The 27,976-nt window shown below is 26.5% G+C and overlaps 1 protein-coding gene across 7 annotated transcripts; it reads right to left on the reverse strand.

The window, feature by feature from the left end:
* LOC112681962 (G protein alpha q subunit) lies at window positions 1-27,970 on the reverse strand. Of its 7 annotated transcripts, none has more exons than XM_025552350.1 (9): window positions 26,082-27,946; window positions 6,760-6,944; window positions 5,387-5,541; window positions 4,901-5,029; window positions 4,300-4,428; window positions 3,418-3,547; window positions 3,205-3,358; window positions 1,820-1,927; window positions 1-186 (listed from the first exon to the last, which is right to left on the reverse strand). In XM_025552350.1, exons 1-9 carry the CDS (start codon window positions 26,197-26,199, stop codon window positions 104-106), a joined length of 1,191 nt encoding a protein of 396 aa, XP_025408135.1. In that variant the 5' UTR covers window positions 26,200-27,946; the 3' UTR covers window positions 1-103. The 7 variants fall into 7 exon arrangements, with proteins under 7 accessions (XP_025408135.1, XP_025408139.1, XP_025408137.1 ...); XM_025552351.1 differs by lacking the exons at window positions 1-186; window positions 1,820-1,927 and adding exons at window positions 717-824; window positions 2,586-2,693 and having other exon boundaries at window positions 26,082-27,962; XM_025552356.1 differs by lacking the exon at window positions 1-186 and adding an exon at window positions 717-824 and having other exon boundaries at window positions 26,082-27,953.
* Between the last annotated feature and the right edge of the window lie 6 nt (window positions 27,971-27,976).

Consider the following 27,976-nt stretch of genomic DNA (forward strand, 5'->3'; position numbering starts at 1 on the left):
TTGTTTTTATACATAATTAGGATTTATACTAATCGTATTGTTATTTTAACATTATAATAGTAAAAAATATTAACATATGGGTTTTTGCGTAGTTTGTGCAACATTACACTAGGTTATATTCTTTGAGATTAGATTGTAGTATAGTGTCTTTCACTGCAGCAAAGACAAACCTAATGTTTTCGGTATCTGAAAATGATTTTACATAAAATTAATGAAATGCTCTGTTCAATTCTTCAAATTTCAAATTTTACTTAATGATATTAAACAAAACAATTAAATGCTTATTTGAAATAAAAATTATAATAATAAAAATAGCATGCATACTTTTATATATTATTAGTAAATTAAAAATGTTTTATATTACCTTTAAAAATTTTACATACCAGAAGAAATTATTGACAACCATCAGCATGCAAAAAAGATGATTAAGCATTTCAAGCAGAGCCTAATAATTTAAGAATCCAGCAAGAAAATGCAAAATCTATGAGTAATAGATTTTAAGTAATACATGAATCAATTGTATAATATACCATTAAAACAATCAGATATATAAATTAATAAATATAGAAAAAATACTAAATAAAATAAAATAAATTATTTTATTTATTTAACAATTGCCAAAAAGGAACACAAGCAAAATAAAATATGTATTTTGTTTCAATAATTTTTAATAATAATTATAATGATGAAGATGATAATAATAATAATAATAATAATAATGTTAATAAGTGATAATAATAATTAAGCTAGATTGAATTCTTTTAAAGCACTTTGCATAATTGTATCTTTAACAGCACAAAACACCAGTTTTATATTTTCCGTATCTGATTAATTGTAAGAAAAAAAGAGCAGCATGTAAGAAAGAAACATATTAATAATATTTTTTTAATTTTATAAAATATTTAAAAAAGAAAAAAGTGACTAATTAATTTGGAATAATAGGTTTCGTATGATAGCTAAAAATGATACTAAAGTTCAATATTTTAAGGACAAATAATTTTTGGATTCTAATTCATATTAAAAAAAAATACCAAGGATAATATTAAGAAAATAAAAATTCACAAAGGCTGGAGAATTATAAAAAAGTTAACATCAACAGTTTTTTTTAATTACATTTTTTAATTACTTAAACGTTTTTTTTTGTGTTCGTCCAAAATATAAGTAGTCAGTACATTAGTTACAATTGTTGATATTATGATATTAAATTTTATTCATATCACTAGCCAGGATTGAAAAATATATGCTAAGGTATAAATATTTTACTTAAAAATAAGGACATTTAATTTGTTTATGTTTCTGTATATAAACATAATATACCAGCTACCATTTTTTTTTAAAATTATAGAATGAATTATAATTTAAATGAGAAACCGGGAATCTGGCACTTTTGCATAATGAACTTGTTTATAATATTCTGGCCTTTGTGCATTAATTTTTTTATTTTCTTAAAATAATATATAGGAATTTTTAAATTAATGATACAAATACTAAACAACTTTAGTACAAATATTTATTATAAAATTAATATTTACATGTTAAGTCCAGGTCCATTAATTATACAAACATTTTAATAGATATTAAATAATTTTTTCTATTATAACACCTTAATTAAAATATTTAACAACATGATTAATTTAAGAATGTAAGTAATAAAACTGATGTTTGGTAAATTGTTAAGTAGCTGTTTATAGCTCTATTTTTTATAGCAACTCTTATTATTAGTTGTTATTTCATGCAACATTGAATACACCACAATAAAAAATCATAAGTCACATCATCATTAGGCTCATGCACAATTATTATCAGTTCAGTCTAATACCTGTGGCACATGTGAAATGTGAATAAATTATTTTCTCACTATCAGGATTCAAATCCACAAACATCCTTAAAATAAATTCTCGTGCACTTGAGGGATCCCTTTGTACACCTAAGACAATTTATATAATTATAAAAACAAAATTTTAGAAAAGAGTTTAAGATATACAATTTTTTGTTTCTTTTGAATTAATGAAACATAGTCACTGAAATCCCTAAACCAAAAATTAAACAAATAGTAAATAAATACAATGTACGACGATCTAGTACCCTTAGTAAATAATAGAACAATATTAATATTTTATAATTGGATCATACATTTTTTTAAAAAAAAAATTGTACCAAGGTATAGAAATTATTCAGATCTCTGTATTGGAAAGAGTTAAAATAATGCCTAGTTGTTATTTGATAATCCAGTAGTACAGTTATAGTATAGTGACATATATATTAGATTATTTAGACTAAAGTATAATGCATACATATATGTATTTTAATACATAAAGATGAAAATCAAAACTTTGGTCTCTTTTCTGATAATTCCAGTAATAATTAATTGACAATTGGACCTTAATTAAGAATTTATTTAAGACTAGAGCTAAATTTTCACAAATACAATATTCTTATATTTCAGTAAATCCATAGGTTAAGGAACTAACTAAAAGGCTAAGGTTTAGTAATAATACAAAGACAATATACTGATTTATGACCAAAAATACCAAATTCAAATTAAATACAGGTAGAAAGGTTGTATTGGTTTACTATAGTATAACCTGTAGCAACTGTAAAATGAGAATAACACATGCGATCAGGGTCTGGATTTTGTTTCAGATACATTTTCAAAATATATTGTTGGGCAGCATTATTGTCTTGTTTACTACCTATTTATTAAAATAAAATAGTGTTATCATCGAAAATTAAGGAATAAATCATTTTAATTTTTAGCTTAAAATTATTATGTTTAAGACATTTCTTTAAAAATCTAAATAGTTAATCATCATAACATAAAACAATAATCATGATTAAAAAAAAATGTAATAAAACATTAATAAAAAATATAGTTATATAAATCTATAATAACACAAGAACATCTGAGAATTTATAAATAGTAGTGTATAATTAACAATTTTTTTTTACTATAGTATTTTTAGAACAAATAATTGAAAATTGTTCACCAAACCTTAAATTATTATTTTCTTTAAGTTAATTTATTAAAATAAAACAAATTTCATCTAAATTAACAAGTATATAATTATCTCAATATGTAAACAATAATCATGTTTTTCAAACTTACACATAATATAGAAAAATAGCGACCCATTTTGTACATATATTGTATTTTTACATAATCTTAACCTAATATTTTTGCATTTATTCAATAATAATACTCACCATCAAAGTCTGGAAAGTAATCTACCAGATGAGAATACATGATTTTCTCTTCGAGAAGATCCTTTTTGTTCAAAAAAAGTATGACTGATGAATGTTGGAACCAAGGATATGTTATGATAGTTTTAAATAATGCTTTGGATTCTTCCATACGATTCTGTTAATAATTACAAAATAAATTAATTAAGTTATTACAAAAAAAAAAAAACCACTTACTTCGTTTTCAGATTCAAAAAGAATCTGATCATATTCACTAAGTGCCACCAAAAATATGATAGATGTTACATTCTCAAAACAGTGGATCCATTTTCGTCTTTCTGATCTTTGGCCTCCAACATCGACCATTCTAACATAAATAACAATATTAATTAAAAAATTAATAGTTTAACATAAAAAAATTAAAATAATATAGTCAAATTATTTCAACTAAAACAAAGCTTTTGTAACTTGATTTACTTTTTAAGCTTAAAAACACAAAAAATCAATTATTCTTTTAATGGCAAAACAATTAACATACATCTTAGAAATAAAAAATTAAGGCTAATCAATAATTAGTTTTTAAACAAAATTATAACTTAAATGACAACATAAAATAACAATAGAAAACTTGTTTTTATTCTTTTTTTATTTCAGCATATCAGACTCAATTACTATGTTAGGAATTAAAGTATGGCGTTGCATTATAAATTATTAGAATAATCACACATTAGAGTACTAGTTTAACTAAAGATGAGTAAAATCCAGTGAGGTTAGTTATTATTCTGCCACACCATGCTCTTAACAAAAAAAAAAAAACTTTTTTAAAGCAAAAAATAAAACCTAATATAAAATTTGGTGAAAGCTTCATTGAATTAATTAAGTGCAATACTTTTAAATTTACTTTTTGATTACAATAATAATTAGATCTTATTACAAGATTATTGACATATTAGATGAGTTATAAGTGCAAGTAGATATATTAATAAGCATTAAGTGTAAAGATACAAGTGATAAATATAATTGTTTTATCGATTTTTATGATATGGAACAAAATTACTTATTGGGTTAGCTACGTCAGGATATTTAAGGTTTTGGTAATGTAATGTTTTACAATGATACCTGAAAACAATACCATCAAGATCGAAAGGGTACTCGATAATGCCTGTAGTTGGAGCCCTAGCACGTAGAATGTCCTGTTCGGTAGGTAAATAATCAGGGGCTTCAATTCTTGCTAAGTCACTTAAGTAGCTGTATGAAATATTATTATGTATATATTTATAAAATAAATTTTATTCTTTTTAAATAATATAAGTAATGAAATTAATTTTATGATTTGGTATTAGTAGACAAAAAAAAGTAGTTACGTAATTTGTTTCACACATTCATCGATTTTTATTATTGGGTAGTATAGTTAATTTTTTAATCGTAATGCTGTCACCCTATTATATCCTCTAGTCAACATACATATTTTAGCTTTTCAGTGATCACTATTGTATGAAGTTCATGTTACTATTATATTTATTTTATAGAAATTTTTGAAGGAATATATAGCAAAATGTGAGTATTTTATTAGTATAATAGCCTTAAACAATAACATACATGCATTTTAAAAATAAATGGTCAATAATATGTAAAAAAAGTAATATATATTTATGAAACACATGCGCATGCAAAAAACTGATATATTTTAATTGTGTTTAATATCAAGTTTTTATTTTACCTAAACCGAATTTCTTCTAGATCAAACGGATATTCAATAATGCCCGTCGTGGGTACCCTTACTCTAAGTATATCTTGTTCTGTGGGTAGATAACTTGGACTGGCCACTCTGTCTATTTCCATTAAATAACTGTAAACGAGCATTAAGATATTAAGATTATTTTAATACCAAAATATATAAACACTCAAACCAATAATATAAAAACATTACCATTGTTTTGTATTATGATACTTATAGATTATTTGTATAACATGAATTTGAAAAAAGTAGATACATCATTTATATGTTATAAATGTAATAACGATTTAAAGATAGATAATTGACTTAGAGTTAAAGTTATATTCAATTAATGAATCTACTGACAAGTAATCAGTTAATAATTAATAAACCAATATCTAAATTCACAAAAAAGGTATTTCTTTTAAAATATTAAAATATAACATATAATACCATACATTATTACAAAATTAGAAAAATTATAATTACTATTTAGCAGAATCTGTGAGCTGGTATTCCCGCCTACGATCGTAACATTCTTGAATGCCAGCGTCTCCCCAGAGTGCTTTGATCGCTTCTACGTATGGACTTTCAAAAGTTGTGACGGTTTCAAAATCTACACTTTTAATGAGCTCCGCACGTTCCTTTAAAATATAATTATAACAATTAACATTTTAAGTTAAAATAAACATACTCTTAGGCCAAGCTTATATGATGCAACTGTTTTGGGACAATGTTTGTAAATCAATTGATCTTTACAACCAGTTTGCAAATAGTTCAAAACTTCTGTTTGTCTAGATATATGACTGATTTTGGATCAGTTGGTATCAATTTATTTGAGCAGTGCAGTTATAAACATGTACAAATACGATTCGGTGTAACTTATAATTGCAATGCAACTACGACCACGGAAAATTATTTCATACGACAAATTTTAATCACCTTGTGTGCAGACACCACAATTATATGCTACTTAGGTCACAAAACATTTGCACATTAAACTGATATGCAACTTCTGTCCCAAAACTGCATTACTGTGTGTACTTGGCTTTAAATATATATATTAATAATATTTACAATTGAAGTATTTTACTTTAATTTTTTAAGTATAATTTTTTCAAATAATCCAACAAACATAAAAATAGTAAATTAGAGATATTATATAAGGCTACAAATTATAATAATTTTAAGCTATGGTATATTGTATATAAACAAATAATAAATAAAATATTTAAAATATTAATTGGTAGTAAAATTATAGAAAAATATACGATAGGAGAATATTTAATCCCAATATTGTTCTGAATGATATTGATTAAGCAATATTATCAGTTAAAATTATACTATTATAGGGCTGGTGCAAACAATTATGATATACTTTATAGAACTCTTTAAGATCACAGTAAAATATGATCATTTGTAATGATTGGGTTTCCGAGTAAAAATTCATAGTGCATAATGTACAATATCAAATCATACACTTTTATTATATAAGTTAAGTGAATAATACAATAGAGAAATTATAAAAAAATATATCTTTTTTATAGATAAGTGATAAGAATTGAAATCACAATAAGAAAATATAAAATTAAAACACTTGATTAGGTTGATTATAATTTAAGGTAATAAATTTAAATATACTGTAATTTGTTAAATCATTTATTTGAATTAAAATTATTTAATCTTCATCAAACTTAAGTAAAGTTCAATACATAAAAAAGGATAGTATTGAAATATTTTATAGGAAAATAACAATTATTTAATAAATAATTTCACTTTAAGGTTCATTTTTAAGAGAAAATCAAGCAAAAATTTTCAATTATCTCAGATTCAAAATTGATCAAATAATATCAAATACTTACAGAACATGTTGGATCAGAGTAATGTATTTTGAGCATATCCATGGCCCTGATCATACTCTGCATGGCCATGAATATATTTTGGTATACTAGTTTGATGAACCCTCTTTTGTCTTCGTCGGAATAACCAGAACCATGGATAATCCGCATTTGTTTGATAAATGTGGATTTCCCCGATTCACCAGTACCTAATAACAAAAAAAAAAAAAAAAACATTGTTACAGAAGGTCGACAAATGATAAAAAAATATGATTTTATATCGAAAATGGTCATACAGTTTTATTTTTAACGTCAGTTAATCCACTTATTGATGTAAATTTTTCGAAAAATCATGCAATGCAGTAATATATTATACATTTATAACTACACAAAATATAGTTAAGTACCGACAGGCGCAGATCCAGAGTAATTATTAGGGTAGGGGGACATTTAATATTGTGCACATAATATAATAAATAAAATTCAATAATTCTATAATATTGAAGCAGGGCTCATAAGTTCATTTTTTTTTTGTAACATCGGACATGCTAAGTGAGATACAAATTCGTTTCATAACAGTAGTAATAAAAATCTAAAGTTCATTAGAGCATGTTTTGTCTGTATTAGCTTATTTGGCATATAGTTGATTTTTTTTTTTTTGAGTTATTGGTACATATTATTTTATGTTAATTCAGCAATATTGTTTTTCGTAGAAGTTAAAAAATAATTAGATCAATAAATGCTTGAATTCATTCCTATTTATTTTTCCGAACATGTTTATAAAATCTTAATATTTTATAAGTATTTTTATTTTTATATGACATTGGGTTTTATAAGTAATACCATTGAACCAAAGAATGTTATTGTGCACCGCTACCACCCTCCTCCTATTAACGAGTGCATTGCAATCTATCAATGTATTTTCATCGCAATGTGTATTTATTAATTAAAATTTGTGATTTTAAAAATATGAAAGAATAATTTTTATAATAAAAAAAAAAAAAAAAATGCTTTTACATTTTTTAATTTTTTAGTGCATAATTGAACGCATATTTTATCAAATGTTACAATAAATGTTATTACATGCAATATATGCTTATTTATGCGTTTGTTAGTGTATGAACTTACGAGCCCTAATTATGAGTATTATTATTTACCATAAATATTTCTTAACACTGTAAAAGAATAAACTTTCAACTAAAATTTTTTAAATATGAAATTAAATTAAAAATTATAGAGCGACATATATTTTAATTTAGTTTTTGAAAACATATCAATATATAGTTTCTATAGAAAAAATATAATTTTTATTATTGCTTGACATACAGTTCTAGACATGAGGGGGGACGGAGTACCCCAACTAATTTTTAGTAATGTTAGCATACACCTACTATTAGGTTATAAATAATTATAATGCTTAACAAGTTTTGGGGATATTATCTTTTTAAAGTAAATAGAGTTCTTTAATTTGGCTAAGTCGAACATTGTTGACATATAATATTATAAATATTTTTCGGTTTGTTTCGTGACATTGGGGGGGGGGGGCATCGCTCCCATGGCCCTCCTTGTGTCTGCGTCTGAATACCGATAGTTCGCGAGAACAATTATTTCCTAAGAATTGCTTTTACACTTGATACAATTAAGTGATGATAAAAAAAAAAAAATAGATGAGAAATCATTTTTTAATAATGTTTGTTTTTTATTACCCCTTTAAATATTATACAAGATGAAATAAAGTTGTTTAACCATGGTCTAACCATTTTTTTTTCGTAAATAATTAATAGATCAAAAACAAATATCATGGTATAACATAGTTTATAGTCTAGTTATCAAACACAAAAAAAGTAAAATTATAGGCAAAATAAATTATATATCTTGAATATAATTCTAATTATGTGAGCGCGAAAAAATATGTTCCCTTAGTTTACATACATAGGCATATCGACGAAGAAGGTGTTTTGAGGCTTGGCCTTCACCTTTCATCTAAAGATTGGCTATTTTTTATATTGTTTACAAAATTATAATTAAGTGTAAAATGTTCAAAACTCCCCCTCCCCAAACGGTATTCTAAACATGCCACTGTTCATAAATATTAATAATTTCTGACTATGGTATTTTAAATCATTAGATGAAGAACCTATAAGGCAAGGGTTCTCACCCCTTTAAAAAAAATGCTCTCTTTCATACTACCTTATACTATCACGCCCCCTTATTATAATAATATTGAATTATGTTTAATATAAATATATGTATCTCTTCTCTTCTTGTATTCAATCTTATGGTTGGTTTCGCAGTAGGATACGCGCTCGGAAAAGTTCCATTTAGCTTGACAGTCGAGCATCGGAGATCATTTGCTCGATAAATTAATTTCTTAGACGTCCTCGAATAAGTGACTCTTACCTCCAATTTTCCCTTCAATTATTCTATAAAATAGTTCGTTTTTATGCCTCAATATGTGACTAATATGTTCCATCGTTCTTTGATGGTTTTGAGTTTATTATATCTCTGCGTTAATTTATATCACTAATTTTGCTTTCCTTAGTTCTATCCAACTCACTCGTAGCATTCTTCTACAATAGTACATTTAAAAGCTTTTGAGGTCTCGGTGTTGTGCCTTATTCAGTATCTAGGTTTTGCAGCCGTATAGCGTCATATTCCATACATATAGTTTATGAAGCGTTTCCTCACCCGAATATTCATACTATTGAAGCATACATTTTTTTTTTTTTTTTTTGTTCATGAAAGCTGACTTTAACTGTACGGATTTTATTTTAATGATAAAGCCACCTAGATTAATTGAGCTGCCTCAGTATTTAAAATTTCCACTTTTACAAGCAGTCGATTTCCTGCTTGTATATCAATTCTATAGATTTGGTATAATTTTTGACAATCTAAATCATGCCTTAATTGTTGGTTATTGGATAAATAAATATTATTATTATTTAAAAATATTGAAACAAGTTATATTAAATTATATTCACTTTCTTGAATTTTAAATGTATTATTATTAAGCAGATAAAAATTAATGAGAGGGTTGGCACTGCTTAGTTCCAATTAATTGTGACTATTACGTCACGATTAAATATAAATAATCAAAAATAACGTTTTCATATTTCATTGTTTTTTAAAAATGTTCACGCCTCCCTTGACATTTTATCATGTCTTCCTAAGGCGCACCCCCAAGGTTGAGAATCACTGCTTTAGAGGATTTAATTATTCACAAGGTAGTTAAAAACTAAAAAACAAATAATTAACAAATATGTCACGTAACGGGGGAAATGTTTACATGATGACCATAATCGGTAAGGAGTGAGTTCGTCATACAAAATGAATACAGATTGCCATAAAGAAACTATAGTGGCACACGCATCACTGATTATTAGGTACATTCTGTGTAATGAAATTCTAAGTACCTACACAAATTTCATTGTAATATTTGTATATATATAAACAGAGTTATCCAAAGGATTCTTAGGGCCAGAGGCAAATTAATTCGGAGACCCCTCAACCATCACAATAATATTTGAGTGTGGTAAAAAAATATAGACCAAATATGCAAAATGTTGGATACATGTTATACATACATTTCCAAACCTCAATCAATCAAGGTCATTTAAATGCATTGATACAATAAATTACATTTTTAATAACTTCTCAACAATGTATTACTAGTTACCTATCACATTTAGTTAAAATTAAATTTATTCCTAGATTAATTTATAAACTGTTTATAAAAATATCACATGTTAAACATAGAAAATTAAAATATCGGATGTTGTCGCATCGATACTTACGATAACGAAGTTCTATGTAAGTTTAAATAAAATGGTCATTCTTCGCCCTACGGTAATAACCATAATAAATTACAGTTACAACTATTTAGAGATTAGAATAACTGAAAATGTTGCCTGTATAATAGCACTTAAATATAAATTTAATTGATTAATATTTCATTTTTAAAAAAATCTATTATCAAAATGTCATGATACTCATCTGCTGATAAGGGTAACTTAATCACAAAAGACTAAGAGTTCCTTGACTAAAGGGACGAATATCGAATAAGCAATCCATGACATAAAATGGAGGAATCGATAAATACATTGAAGTTTTTACTTCGAAAATCACCTATTATAATCTCAAGTTATTTTTTTCATTTGCCTCACAACAATTCAGGTTTATATCTGCAGTTAAAAATTGAGCACAATTATTTTGAAACTTGAAAAAATAGTTTATACTTACAAAAATAAGAATCTAATTGAAATTTAAGTAGGTACCATTTTTAAAATTATTAGCACTGAAGGATACTACATTTTTTCTGAGTTTGTAATTTTATTATGTTTAAATCGAGTAATAAATTAATGTGATATTTTTTAAACATTTTTATAATTAAAATAATGAAGTTGAATTTAATAATAAATATAGTATAGTATATGTCGTTGAATAGATCTTTGTGTTATTCCTTTTTGTTTGGTAAGATTACGTATACATTTATAAATAAAATTAAATAGAACCAAGAAATTAAACATTAATGAAGTTAAACAGAACACGGTCACATGTTATATACATGATATATTCATATATTTTAATTCAACTGAAGTGTAATATTTTAAAATCGTGTGTCGTAGGTCAATTGTCATTAAAATTGATAAAATTTGAAAAAATTAAATTAAGGTTAAAATAATAAATATTGGTTTAAATTTTAACTTTAGTTATTTTAAATGCTCTTACAAAACAAAATTCAAAACTTATAGATTTAGTATCCAAGCCTATACATTCGAGACCATTTGATTTCATTCTAATAGATAACTAGGCAAGAAAATAGATATTTCTATCTCTATTTTAAATTGGTAATGATGAAACGTTACTTCAGAACATAATACAGCTATAAGTATAGAAAAACTACAACTTTTTCAATTAATCTAGATTAATAAACACTCAAATTATAACGGAATATTATAATCAAACTTTTTAGAATTAACTTGTGATATTATTAACACTAGAAAGTAATAGTATTTAATGGTTTTACTTAGCACGTTTAACATAAATTCATAATAGGAAAAATGTCTGTATAAAACGTTCTTAATCACATTTTAGGGTCACTTATCAAAAAATTGTACTTTGAACATTTCAATTGTAGGTTAGCTAAACGTAATATAGAATTCCGCACATAGTGAATGTGATTTTTTGGAATTTAACGCCGATATCAGAACGTTTCATTAAAGGTTAAACAATTAAATAACACAAATTGTTTACAGTTATCTATATTATACGGTATAATTTATTATTCTTGGTGAATAAGAAAATAAATAAAAATAATCAACAAGTGTTGTATACAAGTACAGAATAAAATTTGGAAATCGTATACGAAATGTATAAGGATATATTTACTTATATTGATTCCGTTATCACGATCCCTAGCTTTTTGTAGAATAAACATTCAGGCCTTATGATTAGAATTCCAATTACAATGATGTAATAATCAATGAGTTAGTACATTTTTACTGACACGTTGAAAATACAGTTGCTTTTAACCGTTGAATGTGATAGATATTTGAATGACACCACTAAATTTCCGAATGATACCGAACCGAAAATGACTTTGTATTGGGTTTAATTAAAAACAAAAACCTAGTGCAAATAGCAAATCGTAAAGATTTTCGTGGAAATCCCGTCTTACGAGGCGTTCTGCTGACAGAGAAAATGTCCTCATTCCCCACAATATAAACCTTAAGCACTACGTAGAGTAGTGATAATACCATTGTTAAATATCGATAACTCAAACTACAATAATTCAAATACACTCGCATGTATTTTAATGTCAACCAAGCCGTAATAACTCGAATGAAAATTTTCCCACTAACCGTTATGTAACTCCGAAAACCAGAATATAACATTTCAGAAGTATAGGTATTTTCATATGTTGATAATAATTAAATCTCGACAACTGTAAGAATGTTTTCCCTTGCTGGGATTCGAATCATAATTATACGCTCGGACTCGGATACCACGAACAATATTCGTGGGCATACTATTATTATTATTATTACTATTGAAACGTACACGAGGAGAGCGAGAGAGACAATTGGTAGAGCAATTTGAAATTTGTATAAATTATCATGGCCGGTAGCGCGGGATGGCCGGTGGCGGGCGTGCGATGAGAAGGGAATCTCAAGTCGATGGAATTGAAAATGGCACGATATTAAGTGGCCCGAGTTCGGCGAGTGTCATCCCCTCCTCCCCGGGCCAGCCAGCCAGCCGACTCGTTCCCGCTCGCTCGCTACCGACACACCGCAGCCGCCTGTCCCCGGGGGCCAACCCATAAACCGCCCGTCGCGGGGCGCGATAGTGTGTTTGGGCAGCGCCGCGGGTACTCCGTAGGAAATTTTGAACAGTGGCGGCGGCGGCGGCGGACAACGACTCGCGTGTTCGTGCGCAATCCGGCAACGCTGTGAAAGTCGTGTGCACGCCGCGATCGATTGGTACCGGTAACGGCATTTGTACTATTTCTCCTCTACACACACGCACAATCTGCGGTTGTGGCGGCACATGCACACACGGTGGTAGAGGGGCCAAGACACGACACGGCCGCTGCATTATTATGTTTTATTATTTTTAACACATATTACAAGCATAATGTTTAAAGATATCCGGTAAAAAAATGGGCGTACATTACTAATCAATCGCATGGCTCGGCGCTGTAATATTAATTTCCGCAGAATATTTCTCCAGATAATCACCGAAAAACGAAGAAAGAAAAAAAAAGGCCTTACCGGTTGTTTTATTGCTAAAAATCGCACCCGCACTGTTTTCAACGTGTACGTTGTTAAACAATACGAAAACCCTTTGGTCCAGTGATTGGACGGCGAGGGAATGTGGCGGGGCAGCAACTAGTAGACTCTAATAAATATATTATTATATCCATCATCATCGTCCGTGTCTTTTGGAAAACGTAAGTTTCCAATGTCAACTTTTTTCCAATAACTACTTTCATTCAATTTAAGTGTCCAATTCCACACGAAAAACGTATCCGGATTCCGGTGTAACACAAATACAGACACGTTTATAATTATTAGGGCCCGGAATTGTATGCATCTGCATATTTTTATATATTTAACTAAAAAGTAGCTAGGTAAGACAGAAATTTGAATCTTAATCTAATGTGTAGGTATGCGAAATTAAATTTGGTATATTTTTGCATATTTGGAACATTTCAAATTATTATGCATATTTTAACATTTTTCTGAAATTAATGCATATATAGAAAAAAATATTACGAAGTTATTAATATTATTATTTATTACTTAGCGCATGTTCATCGTAAATTCCGTGAATCGTGCAGTTATATAATTTCATTTTTGTGTTATAATAAGAAAAGATAAAGTTTGTTAAAAAAAACCAATACGATAGTAACTCTCTAAGTAACTTTAAAAATATAATAAAAATCCGCTTGATTTGTTTAAATTGATTTTCGTTAGACTTTTTGTTTAGATGAGTAAGTGTTCTAAATACAATTTAATTTCAATACAACATACAGTTCCATAAAATATATAAAATATAATTGATATATTAAAAAATATATATTTTGTTGAATATTAATTATTTAATGAATTGTATACATTTTAAAATTAAATAAATAATAAACATGCATTTTTGTTTGTTTATTTTCGCATATTTTGAGTGCATATTTGAATGATAACCATCGCATGCATATTTCGTACGTTTTTAGTGCATATAATTCCGGGCCTTAATAATTATTAATAAAGATTTTGCAAACATTTAATCGGCATTAAATTAAAGAAATAAATACATACATCTTTTACGAATGCACATATAGGATCAAATTAGCACGTCCGTCAAATACACAACAATCAGTAACAAATAGCCATTGAATTAATTTTCGTAATCGTATATTAAATAAATTAACCTTATAATTTAAAAGTCATACTACGTTATTTATATTTATAAATAACAGTTACTTATTATGGTATAAATATAGGAAAACGTATCAATTCATTTTTATCCAAGAATTTAATTGAAATATTGAATGGATTTCAACATTTTAAATTTAATTTAGATGGGGATTTTCATATATTTATACTGACAGAAATTAGAAAAAGTTTTGTACATGATTTAGGTCACTGTATTTACATTTTTACAAACATTAAGTTAACCTTGAAATTAGAAAATACACATAAATTACATGATTCATTTACATTCCACCCATTAAAGGTTATGCAAGATTTTACTTTATTTGATCGTATTACAATTGTAATAAATGTAATTAAAGAAAATATTGTGTTAATAAATGAATGGATTTAAATATTATATTGTGGTAAAATACATTAAATAATTTTCAAGATCAATTTTATAAAAATTAGATTTAATAATTTCTTTAATATAATTTAAAATACTGTCATCGAAAATTTAAAGTTTACGTTGAATTTATATCCAACACATCATAGTATTGGATTTAATATTTAATGACTGCTGGAATTATTAAAGGTAGTTTATAAACTTTGTAAACCAATTCGAATAAATCATTATAATAAAATGTAGGGAATACACTTTAAAAATTAATCTTAAAGCCTCGTACCCTAAACACGACTACAGAATAGACAACACGCTATAATATGTTTTATTTTTACCAAAAAATAATTCAAATCAATATTGTATTAGCATAAAATTATAAGAGTTAGTAACCATGACTGTGAGGGGATAACATTTTATGAAATGTCATATTTAAAGAAAACGAAGTTAAATTTAAATAAAAATAAGTAGTTTTCTTAAAATTGTAGCATCTATATTAACATCTATTTTTATTTTCAAATACTAAAAAAAAAAAAAACCGTACAAAAATAACAATTAGTCACCGATTAAAAAATTTAGAATACTATTATTATAACTTAAATGCACAAGGAGAATAATTTATATATTAAAAATAAAATCAATATTTCATTTTATATACTAGTAATTTTCAAATAGAAAAGAAATTTAGAATTCCAGAAACTTCTAAATAAAATAGATAAACGAGTGACTTCAAAATACTTTAATTCAGTAGCATATGCGGTAAAAGTAAAAAAAAAAAAAAAAAAAATGGTAGAAACAAAACTAAAAAATAAACTACCATTTTTATAATATACAGTCGAGTTACGATAACTCGGACCTCGATAACTAAAAAAACTTCACAACTCGAATTGTGTTTTATTCCTCTAGAAAATTCTTCCCCTAAAAATTAGTTAAATATCTTGAATAATACATATGCCGAAGTGAATTTTTATCCCCCTTCAACTTCCAGTTATCACGATTCGACTGTATAATAAATCTTGTTTTTTATGGTTTGATAAGTTACACAATAATAATGATCTATTCTTTAAAGTTTATATTTAAATTAATATTATTTATAATCAATTAATATATCCTACTTAAGGTTAAATATAAAATTTATAAATTTCGTAGTTAATTTATATTTACATATATGTGGTTTTACCATATACTTGTAATATCTCAATCAGTTTACGAATATTTACATTTTGTTATGGTTTAATAATCAACACAAAAATTATAGTAGTTGTTTACATACAATAAATATAATTTTCTTCACATTCGGTCTTAAATAATATTAGAATTTCCGAAGAGTAGAAAATATTTTCTAACAAAATCTATAAAATATATTTTAAATCTAAGAAAATAGAATAAATCAAAATTAAATTAAAATTAACTAATACTTAAATAATACAATATATAATGAAGTTCTTATGAACTTTTTATCACTGTATTTCATAATATAAAGTATAATTGTAAGAGCATATCAACATTCAATACATGTATTATCGAAAAAAATGTATATTCTATAATAATTTCAAAACACATTTAAAATAACGTATAGCTTGAGTCTGGATTTTTACCAAAATATTTTTCTAGCCAAATGCCATAAACTCTTAAAAAAAATTGAAATATACTTTATTCTCATTAAAAATGCACATCTGGAAACTATTGAAATAATTCTAGACGATAAATTTCCTCCCTTTACGACTAGATACACACGAGCTCATAAAATAGAACAAATTAAAAACATTTTACTAACACATATGTTCAAACTAAATCGCACAAATGTTTTTTGTTGTACATGTTCGCAGTACTCCACAGTGTGATTTTTTTTTTTTTTTTTTTTTTAATAATATCATATTCGATCGTTTTAATCTTTAAATTCTTACAAAGTTATCTAAAGTTTACAGTAAATAAGATAACAAGATATAATTTTTTTAAATAATTTTAGTGATTAAATGTTATGCATATCATTAAAACCCAATTTTTGGAAATCTCGGTAATCTAATCTAGTACGTCTAATTTAAATTTAATTTTTATAACTGTCTAGATTAAACTTTATTTAGGTACTCGTAGTTATTATGACTCATAATTTGAAATCTGTTCTTAACAGATTACGTAATCGGAATATCGATCTTTTTTTTTTTTTAATGGCTCGCACACAACAAAATCCCATGTGGATATGAACACCGTGGCCCCGCAACTTCACAAGATATAAATCCAAATATAATAAATTTAACTATAAATTAAATGTAATTAAGTACATATACTTGGAAGCAAAAGAAAAAAAAACCTACAACATTAAAAGCAGATTTTAAACTCAGCAAAAAGAAAATAATACTAATTAATTTTAACACCTTTATTAATTAATAAGGAACATATTAGATATCTAACTGGATATTTTTTAACTAGGTTTGTTTCTTCAGATTTAATTTTACCATTAGACACTTGATATTGACGATGTTATTATAAGATTTGTATCAAACAATTTAAAGTTCTAGTAATTAATGATTAATAAATAATTAGAAAAAAATATGGTGATATACATGAATCCTAATAATAATAAGTAAGGTTACAAATAAATATCAAGGAGATTTATTGACAAACAACAGTATTATATTTAGATTAATTTAAAATAAGTATACTTGAATATTATACACCATGTAAACTTAAAATAAACAATAAGTTATTTGTAATAATCTAAAAAATTTAAAATATCAATATTACATGAAAAAACGCCATACCAGGTAGAGTGAAATCGGTATCAATAATACCATTATATAGGATATCGATATAATGATTAGACTTTGGTACAAAGTAAACGTATTAAAAGTAAAAGAGGGGACAGAGAAAACTTACGAGTTATTAGTCATTAACCTTTGAACTACGCCTCCGCAATTACAGCGATAATAAGAGTCCAATTATTCCTGTATCTAGTATACACATTGCGAATGTTGAATACGCCCCAGGATAAACCTATTCTTATGTATGTAAATGCAAAATATATTTTCACTTATTTTAATAATAATAAAATAAAACAACTAGTTAAATAAAAGAAGTATATCAAGTAAAAAAATATGATTATTTTATCTGATTTGTTAAAAAATTATTATAGATATAATTGTAAATAAGTTAAGTATGAAGTAAGAGACACACTATGAAGAACATAAATAAAACATAATTATAAAGCTTATTTAGTATATTAATTTTAAATTGAACGCAAAACATTATATATTGATAAAAATTAAAAAAATTAATTAACAATTTACTAAAATTATCAAAACATGATATAATTATGATACAAAAAAAAAAAAAAAAAAATTTACACCTAATTTTGTATGATTGAATTCTATAGAAACTGGTCAACTTAAATTAAAACAATTTATATGAATTATTAGTTATTACTGATAAAAAAATAAATGTGTGTTATCTTATGATAAAAATAGGCTCTGATTAATCTACTGGTGCTTACCAAAAAAAATTATAATTTTCAATATTTTAGACTGCATGTTGACTAAAATTGTTGATAATTTAGCATACAATTTAATACAATTCAGTAGAAATTCAACTTTTTTTTAAAATAATATTGATTAAGATAAACATGTTTAGAATCAAATTTTTACAATTAAAGATAAACGGAATGCATTAGTTTAAAAATTATATATATTTTTAAAGACAGTATCAATTTTTTTGTAATAGTAGTAATAGTCTATAAATGTCTTACAGTAACTTTTTGGTTCAAAAATTGCATCTAGTAGTTATTTGAAATTTTTTTATAGTTAATTTATTTTTTATTCACATGGCAGATTAAAAATCGTTGAGGTCAACTTATAGAAGTTTAAACTTTAATGTTCACAAACGTTATAGTAATTGACGTTAAGATAACTTTTATTAAAATTATAAGCCTATTATTATAATTGCATTTTAGAAACAAATGTGACTTATTTAAGTATATACTAACTTCAATTAGTTACTGAAAATTTTTTTTCTTTTTTCTTTGGTGTAGTTTTAAATATATTATCATTAAACTAAAATTCATAAGATTAGTATTATTTAATACTAAAACTGATGAATTTTAAAAGACGTGTTTTCTAATTAATATTAAAATTGTAATATAAAATAATTGTTCATATATATATATATATATATATATTTTTTTTAATCACAGTGAAGATGTGTGTTAATAATTCCATTATTACCTATGATAACACTTCATTGAAATCTGGGTTTTCCATCGTGAAATTATAGAAAAACTGTACAAATTAAATATAAATAAAAGTTATAAATTGAATAGTGAAACCTATCATTATTATCTGTAATAAACGAGTTTTATTGTATTTAGCACAAATTAGCAAATTATGACTGTTATTAAAAATAGCTATAACATGATTAAAAAAGATGTAATCGCATAACAATTTAATTACACTAATATATTTATGCGAGTATTAATGTATCTAAGTATATTATAAATTAGGGATTGATGCATTGCATAGAGTTAAATAAAATAATTATATGAGAAATCCAGTGGCGCACACTAGTGTTCAAGGGTAGCAGCTGATTTCTGATTTTTTTTTGTGCTTGACATCATAACATCATAATTCTATTACGTATAAAAATATTGAAAATAAACTATAGAATAATATAGCCATTAGCCTATTAGTTGTATGTATACCTAACTGACAATATATTGAGTATTTAACTATCGATAACATTACAAACAATTGAATACATTTGCCAATAACAGCAGCATATTAGAAAATGCTTTATTATATTAATTTGTATTTATTTACAAATGTTAGGTTATAATATGTTTAAATATAATTATTATATTTAATCACATTAAATATAATGTTGTAACTGTTTTTCATTGTGCATAAATGTAATTATTAAGACTCACAATAATAATAATTGTAAAAATTTGTATTATATACATAAGATCTGTTTTTGAAAGTAACTTAGTTGGTGGGTGGTATTTTTCATCCAATATGCTACTCCTATATATTGAGTGTGCATCACTATACACATGGTTAGTTAAAATATACAATTAATTTAAATTCAATACAATATATGTATAGAGTAAAAATATTTTAAATTCATAACTCAATTACTATACTGGTATGCCTAATACTGATACAATTAAAATAATATATTTCAAACTTAAGTATCTTTATAATCACAAGTTTATAAAAGAAGTATATAGGAAAATGTTATGAAATAAAAAGCTATGTAAAATAATAGGTACTTCACTATTTAATTTTTATATGTATATTAAATATGGAATGTCAAATTGTGTAAAATGTATAAGGTATTTCAAAATAAAATTATTCTCAGACTACAAAAACTGTTTAAAAGGATAGTCGTTGACCATAAGTAGTTACTAGTTGAAAATGGTCTAATATGTTTAAAATATGTGTGCTGTATATAGCCCTCAAAATAATCATGGTATAATTTTAACAACCTTAGTTTAAAATCATAATAAATTTGTATCAAAATCTTTAGAAGAATAAATAACTTACTAAATTTGGATTTTTACTATGTTTTGGTTTGAAAGTTGTGATCACTATTACAGTATAACAGATAAAATAATTTTTAGAATTTACAAATACACAATTCAAATAATGCAAATATATAGTAGTTGCAGTATATAAAGTTGTCTTATTATTTTGTCAAGAGTTTTTTTAGAAAGTATGCTTGACATTAAAAATCTCATTCAACATGTTATAATTCATACAAAATGTTTTTTTAAGTTGAATCTGATTAACAAATTGAAATGAATATTAGTATTATATGCCAACCAGATACCTAGGTAAAAATCAATATCTATACAATGCATTAATATTTGATAATTGGATCAAAATTGTAGTTTAAAACCAATACTAATTTTAGGAAATTCAACATTTCCATAAAAATGGTTAGCATAATAATTTAGTTATGTTCAATAAAATGTTGATAAAAATACAATTAATATTCAGATAAATATGAAAATATATATTCTTATACTACATCAAATATGTATTTTATAAGATGTCAATTAATATACTTCTTAGTTTATATACATGTATAAATTGAGTTTGAAGCAATTCAACTTTTTCAGCTTTGGCTATATTATGGTTCAAATAAAGGAAATATGTATAAGTATTTCTCCGAGTATTTATTGAGCACATCCAAACCCATAGATATTTACAGTTTACTACTTTCAAGTTCTTAATACTTAGGTACTATGGTTTCAGTCTTATGCTACACAATGGAAGATCTTGGTGGGTTCTAAATAATGCATGTACAATTATTTATAAATTTTTAGTTATTTTTTATGTTTCAGGGCATATTTTATGATTTTTTTTTTTTTGGTCATATTATAGTATATATTTCAGTACTTTTTAAAACTATAAAATTCGAACTTTGGTAAAAAAAAACAAATAGAATTTAATATTATTTTTGAAACATATCCAATGGTTTCGTATAACTAACTGTAAGGATCTATGCGTCTGTTATCAAATTTACCTGTCAAACAATTTTTATTTTAATATTGTCTTTTATAATAACTTTAGATGTTAGCTTTTAAAAACATCTGTTTTTGCAATCATATTTTTTTTAATCCAAGTATAGATTTTGAAAAAACTTGATCTGTTGATTTTCATACAATATTGATAGTCACATCAAAGACATGTTGGACCATAGAATATTGTTTTATACATTATTTTTTTTTTTCCATATTTAGATCTTACTTCTTCAGTAATTCAGATAACCTATAAGTGACATAATACTGAGAAATGTAATAAATAAATATTAGTCTTAATTTAATTACATTTGTTAAAACAGTTAACAGTTAAAATTTATATAATTTATACAGATAATTAAAACAAGATATTACACTATTAAAGAAATTAAAAGTACATAAAGAAATTATAAAATGATCAATTTACATAAATATATAATTTTTTTTTTTTTTATTAGCTACTAGTTGAAACTATTATAACTCAACAATTGCAAAGAGTATATGTTACTTGATTATTCGATTAAATAAATAGTAGAAATAACCTAGGAAAAAAGTAAATTTATTTATTTATTCATTTTTTAACTTTGGTCATCACTAGAGCGCGGATTTGTATGCACTTAAAAGTATCGAAATATGCCATATAATATGCAGTAAAAATCATGAAAATATGCAAGAATTTTTTATTTATTTAAAATTTATAATTCAACTTATAAAAATGAATTACTTAAATACTTAATACAAAAAAATTTAGGGAATTTTCTGAACTTAATTTATTTTTAAAATTTAATTTATTATTAAAATAAATAATCATATGCATTTCAAATTTATCTTCTGTGAAACTGTGTTGTTTATCGGTTAACATATTTTTAAAGACTGAAAACGAACCCTCGATGTCAACCGAAGTAATTGGGGCATATTTGAAGCAAGTGGTATGTTGATAATGGACTGACACAGCAAGAGTAATTAAGTTTACATCGTTATCGATTATTTATTTTATAACTATATATATATATATATATTTTTAATTTTTCTACTAGACAAAATATTATTTTATACATTTTTTTTTTTTAAATTTTCACTTCAATATGCAATAAATTTTGAATTTTGCCAAAATATGCAAAAACCTTTAAATATGCAAAAAAAAATTTCACTATTAGCTTCAAATTATGATGATTCGTGGAGATAACTGACAAAAATCCAAAAATAATGAATGGAAAAAAATATGCGATTGCATAGAAATCTGCGCTCTAGTCATCACCATCTTAAAAAACGCTGATGGCATGACTTTTTAGATTAAAATCACCGTCTGTTCACCTAGCGAAACTTATCAAAAGGGTCCTATCACTGGATTATTTACCTGATCACCATCTTAAAATTAAGTAACAATTATTACCACATTGCTTATTGTATTTATTTTAATAAGATTGTAAATTTATTTAATAATAATAAAAAAAAAACTTTGTACTTTGGCCATAAATGGGTTAAAACAAATTTTGTTCAAAATCAACTTTATTTAAAATAATACAAAATTATTAGACCAACAATTCTCAAATTGGATTAATTAAATAATGTAATTATGTTATCAATGGAAAGAACTAAAAGTAGTTTAGAAAACATATAACATTTAATTTAATTGTAAATCGCCAAATAATAAAATATAAAAATTTCTAAAACTTGACAAAATTATTTTTTCACACCAAGAATTTTCTATTATTAATCAACATTTTAGATTGGTTTAATTAGATATAACATTTCATACTCTACAAAGATAAGTCACCTTAAATTAATTTTTATTCAATTAACATGTGCAATCAAATAATCAATGTTACATTTTTAAGGTTGTTAAAATAAATATATTTATTATTCTGAAAAAAAAAATTATGTAATTGTTGATGCCTACAATCTTAACAGTTATCAATATTATTTTGACTGTGAACTAATCTAATGAATATAGAAATTACATGCATTTGATGGAAACAAAATTTTTTGAGGTAATAATAATAAGTACTAAATAATTTCTTCCTAGTCCATCTATTAAATGTCCAAATTATACTAAACAATGAACCTATAATAAAACATATTACGAGTATATGTTAATTTCTTTATTACCCAGTTTGTGATAAACCATAAGGTTTAAACGATAAATACTCAAAAATGATTAACAATTATTTCTTATCCAAATTGATTTTATCAGTTTTTTTCTAATCACAAATCTTAAATAACTGTTACGACAATTATGCATTGTAATTGGGTCTGTTATTTATTAACTGGAACTAAATTAGCAATTGGATGGCAATAATAGTACTGATTAATTAGATAAGATAATGCTATCAAATATATCTATAACTTTATAATAGTATCAACTTGTCAACTTATCAAAAAATATATTCCCATTAATTTATAAAATAATTTGTACTTAATGGATTAAATTTATAAAATAAGAATGTATTATATACATAATACAATGAAAACTATTAAAAACAGAATCTCATTTTGTATTTTAAGAACAAGTAAGAACAGGTAAGAACAGATAATATACATAGAATAAAGAGCAATTAAATAATACATATTAAGAAATAAATATATACTATTTATTTATTTATTTAAAAAACAATTTTTTGTAAATAAAACATTTGACTAGAAAAAATATTTAACTAGTAAGACATTTTAATGCATTTATTCTTTGACTCACAATAACAAAAGTTATAGTTATATGTAAATCAACTTTTACAGTTTAAATTTTTTTTTTTTTATTCTTATATGAACTAAAGTTCCAAAAAGTTTATATAATCTAATATTTTATCTTTAAATCAGGTTTTAAATGTTATACCATGTAAATTTATTGAATCCTGAAAGCTATATATTCTTTACATAGTTGTAATAAGAGTTGAAACTATAAAAAAAAAGATCAAGAAAAAGATTCAAAGTTTATTTTTAATAATTAATAACATACAGCACAATTGATTAAACATTATAAATAATGTAATATTTATTTATATTAATTTAAAATAGTTGAATGTAACTGTAATAATATAATGAATAATAATTATTCTACAACTATTGTAGATGTAATCAGAACATCCAAATATTAGGAGTGAAAATTTGATTGTTATTGAAAAGATAAAATTGAGAACTAAAGATTCTAAACTGGTCATTATAGAACTGGAAAATTAATTTTATAAATCATAAAGCATTTATTATTTAAAAAAATATTAAACTGGTATCAAATTCACAAAAATTTACATTTATTATTATACATTTTTAGTTATCATTAATTATATATGAGGATAAACATATATTTACTAAGATCAAGTATATATATATATATGTTGATGATTCTAATTTTTAAATTTAAATGTCAACCTATAGATACTTACTAAAAGTTTAGAAATTTTAAAACATATCATTAAGTGATCAAATGGTAATCAATTTTTAGGATTCTTAATGTTAGTTTATTAGACATTATTACATACACATAGATTTATTATCAAATGGTACAATACAAAGATTATCTCTTAATTTTAGTTTTACTAGTCATGAACACTACTACCAACTTATTGCAATTTGTGACATACTTGATATCATAAGATATAGATATTGTAACAAGATATTAACTCAAATGAAAATCACAAAAATTCTTGATTATCTGTATTTAAAAATTGATTTTTTAACTTAGTTTGGAAATAGTAGCTATATGATTTTGTATTATTTTTAAATATAATTTCAGAATTAAAAAAAAAAGTTAGGTAAGTACCTATTATTTTAAATATTTCTTAGTGTTTAATTGTTTAATATATAAAACTAATAAACAAGTAAAAATATTAAAACTAGAATTTGAATACCTAACTAAAATGTACTTATTTCAAATTTTTCAAAATGTTGAAAATTTTTGGCGTTAACCTAATGATTCTTTCTGTGATTTTTCATGATTAAATGAAACACAATAAAGCATGTAATAAAGGTAAAACAAAATTCATTAGATACTATAGAGCCTATATTTTAAAAGGTTTAAGAACCAGTTTAACAATAATATTACAATCATTTTGAGCATATTTAAGTATTAACAATTATAAGAATTTTTAGATGGAGGTATAACTTAATAATTAAAAAATATTTTCTGGAGTTATAATAACTACGATGATCTATTTTTTTAAAATTTCATTAGAACTTAAAATGACTTTGATTCAGGCTGAACTAACAAAAATTGTAGTAAATATTTTTTAAGAATTGAAATTAATAGAATAAAAAATTACAAGTTATTAAAGTATACCTATTTCATATTTTATATATATATATATATGCAATTTGTTTTTTGAAATATTATGTTAGTATCTATCAATCTATTTATAATTGTCACAGTTTTTTAGATACAGGATATTTAGATTTATATAACTTTTCAACCCAATGTTTATAGTGCAGATTGTACATGTTATCAGAACTAGATTGAAGGTTTTAAATACATAGAGAACAAACGAGAAACCAATAACAAATAATAGAACCATCAAGCAGTGGTAACAGTACGTACCGAGCAACAAGAGTTTGAGTTCTCGCCGGGCATCCCTCTTGTCACGCCGCAGCTGTCTATCAATCTCCTGGTTGATGCGCTTCTGTTCTTTCGCCTCCTCGGACAAGCAACACGCCATTGCAGCACCTTGCGGTCTGGTCCAGCACGTTGACGGAGGACGGTGGGCTGCTTCGGCGAGTCCGTTATTACTCTATGTGCTTTCCACCCGCCGTTCTCACCACCACCACCACCACCACCACCACCACCACCAACGCGGCCAGCAGCAGTAGACGCCTCGTGCCACTCCACAGTGACCACAGCGCCGTGCCTCACTAAAAACGCACTGTGTGTTGTGCGGTCCACGTCCACCACGTCCACTGGCCGCCCGTCACACTAGGACGGCGGCGATAACCGACGGCACGCCATCGTCCATGTACGTTCACACTAACTGTGGTGGTCGTCGTTTGTTATCCAGCGGCTACCGGTGTGGGGTGGTTCTGGGTTCTGCAGGCGTTATGCTGCTGTAGCTACTGCTACCGGTGTGAATTCCAGGTCGTCGTCGGCACGAACAATCCGAACACCCCGGCGGAGATGGGGTACGAAAACGAAAACGGAACGCACGATTACAAAAAAAAAAAAAAACACACACACACACACACACGTACACGTACACGGACGCAAGCGCACCTCGCACACACGGGGAAAAGAATTAAGTTGAAAAAAGAGAGCAGAAAAAGTAATCACTCGCACACACCGTTCAAACGAATACGCGCGATATCCGCAGCGTATCAACCATGAATCTGTATGCGGCGTTGCACGGCGAACACGCGTCTACGTGTAATACGATTATTATATTGTAATAATTTTAAGAACAAATACAGTATAATATACGCGTACGCGTGCGTGTGTGTGTGTGTAGATATTAAAATATTATTATGTAGTACGTATACGACGTGTATAATACGATGTGTATGTGTGCGTACGGCGATATCTCGCACTTGGCTGGGGCGGTCGTCTCGCCGGCGCGCGGCTGGGTGTGGTGACGACGGCGGCGGCGGCGGCAGCGGTGTGCGCGCGTTAGAGCGAGCGAGAGAGCGGCGGCAGAGCGAGCGAAGACGCGGCGGCGTGGCCGATATGTATGTATATGTAATACGGGTGTATAAATATATATATGTATAATATACGAGAGAATATATTATTATTATTATTATTATGTACACGATCCGGCGGCCCGTGTGCAGCAGCTGATGTGAAACGGTCGACCGGAAATTTTTAATCTACACCACCACCGTACACTCCCGCGTACTCCCTAACCGGCCGCTGAGAGCTGTGCAACACCGGTGCTGTTAGCTGCTGTTGCTGTTGCCGTTCGGAGGCGTTCGCGTTTCGACGGCGTAGCTGCCACGCGATGACAACGACGGGCGATCGGTTTTACACGACGACGACGACGACGACAACGAGAATGGGCCACTACGACTGCGGTAGTGCCGTACTCGCGCGCACCGAGTACCGAACGACCGACGACGACGACGACGACACTCCGCGACCACTCCGTTCCGTTGTTGTGTGTTTTTACGCGAACGTACGCAAACCCACACTCATGTACACATGTACACACACGCACATACACACACACACGCATACACGCGCACACATACACACGCGCGCGCGCGCGCGCGGGCGCGATGGCCTGCTGTAGCTGCTGCTGCTGCTGCTGCTGGTCGTCCACGGCGGCCCCTTTATCCTGTTAGACTTAATTCAATTTTAAAGAAGCCAATCATTTCTGACAAGAGCGCACTGGGTTTTATTATTAACGAGATTATACATGCACACACGCACACACGCACGTACCCACGCCCGCACGCACACAAGAACACACGCACGCACGGTCATTACCGATACGAGCACACGACGCT

The sequence above is a fragment of the Sipha flava genome, unplaced genomic scaffold, assembly GCF_003268045.1.
Source record: "Sipha flava isolate LNK unplaced genomic scaffold, YSA_version1 1_pilon_pilon, whole genome shotgun sequence".
Classification (NCBI taxonomy): domain Eukaryota; kingdom Metazoa; phylum Arthropoda; class Insecta; order Hemiptera; family Aphididae; genus Sipha; species Sipha flava.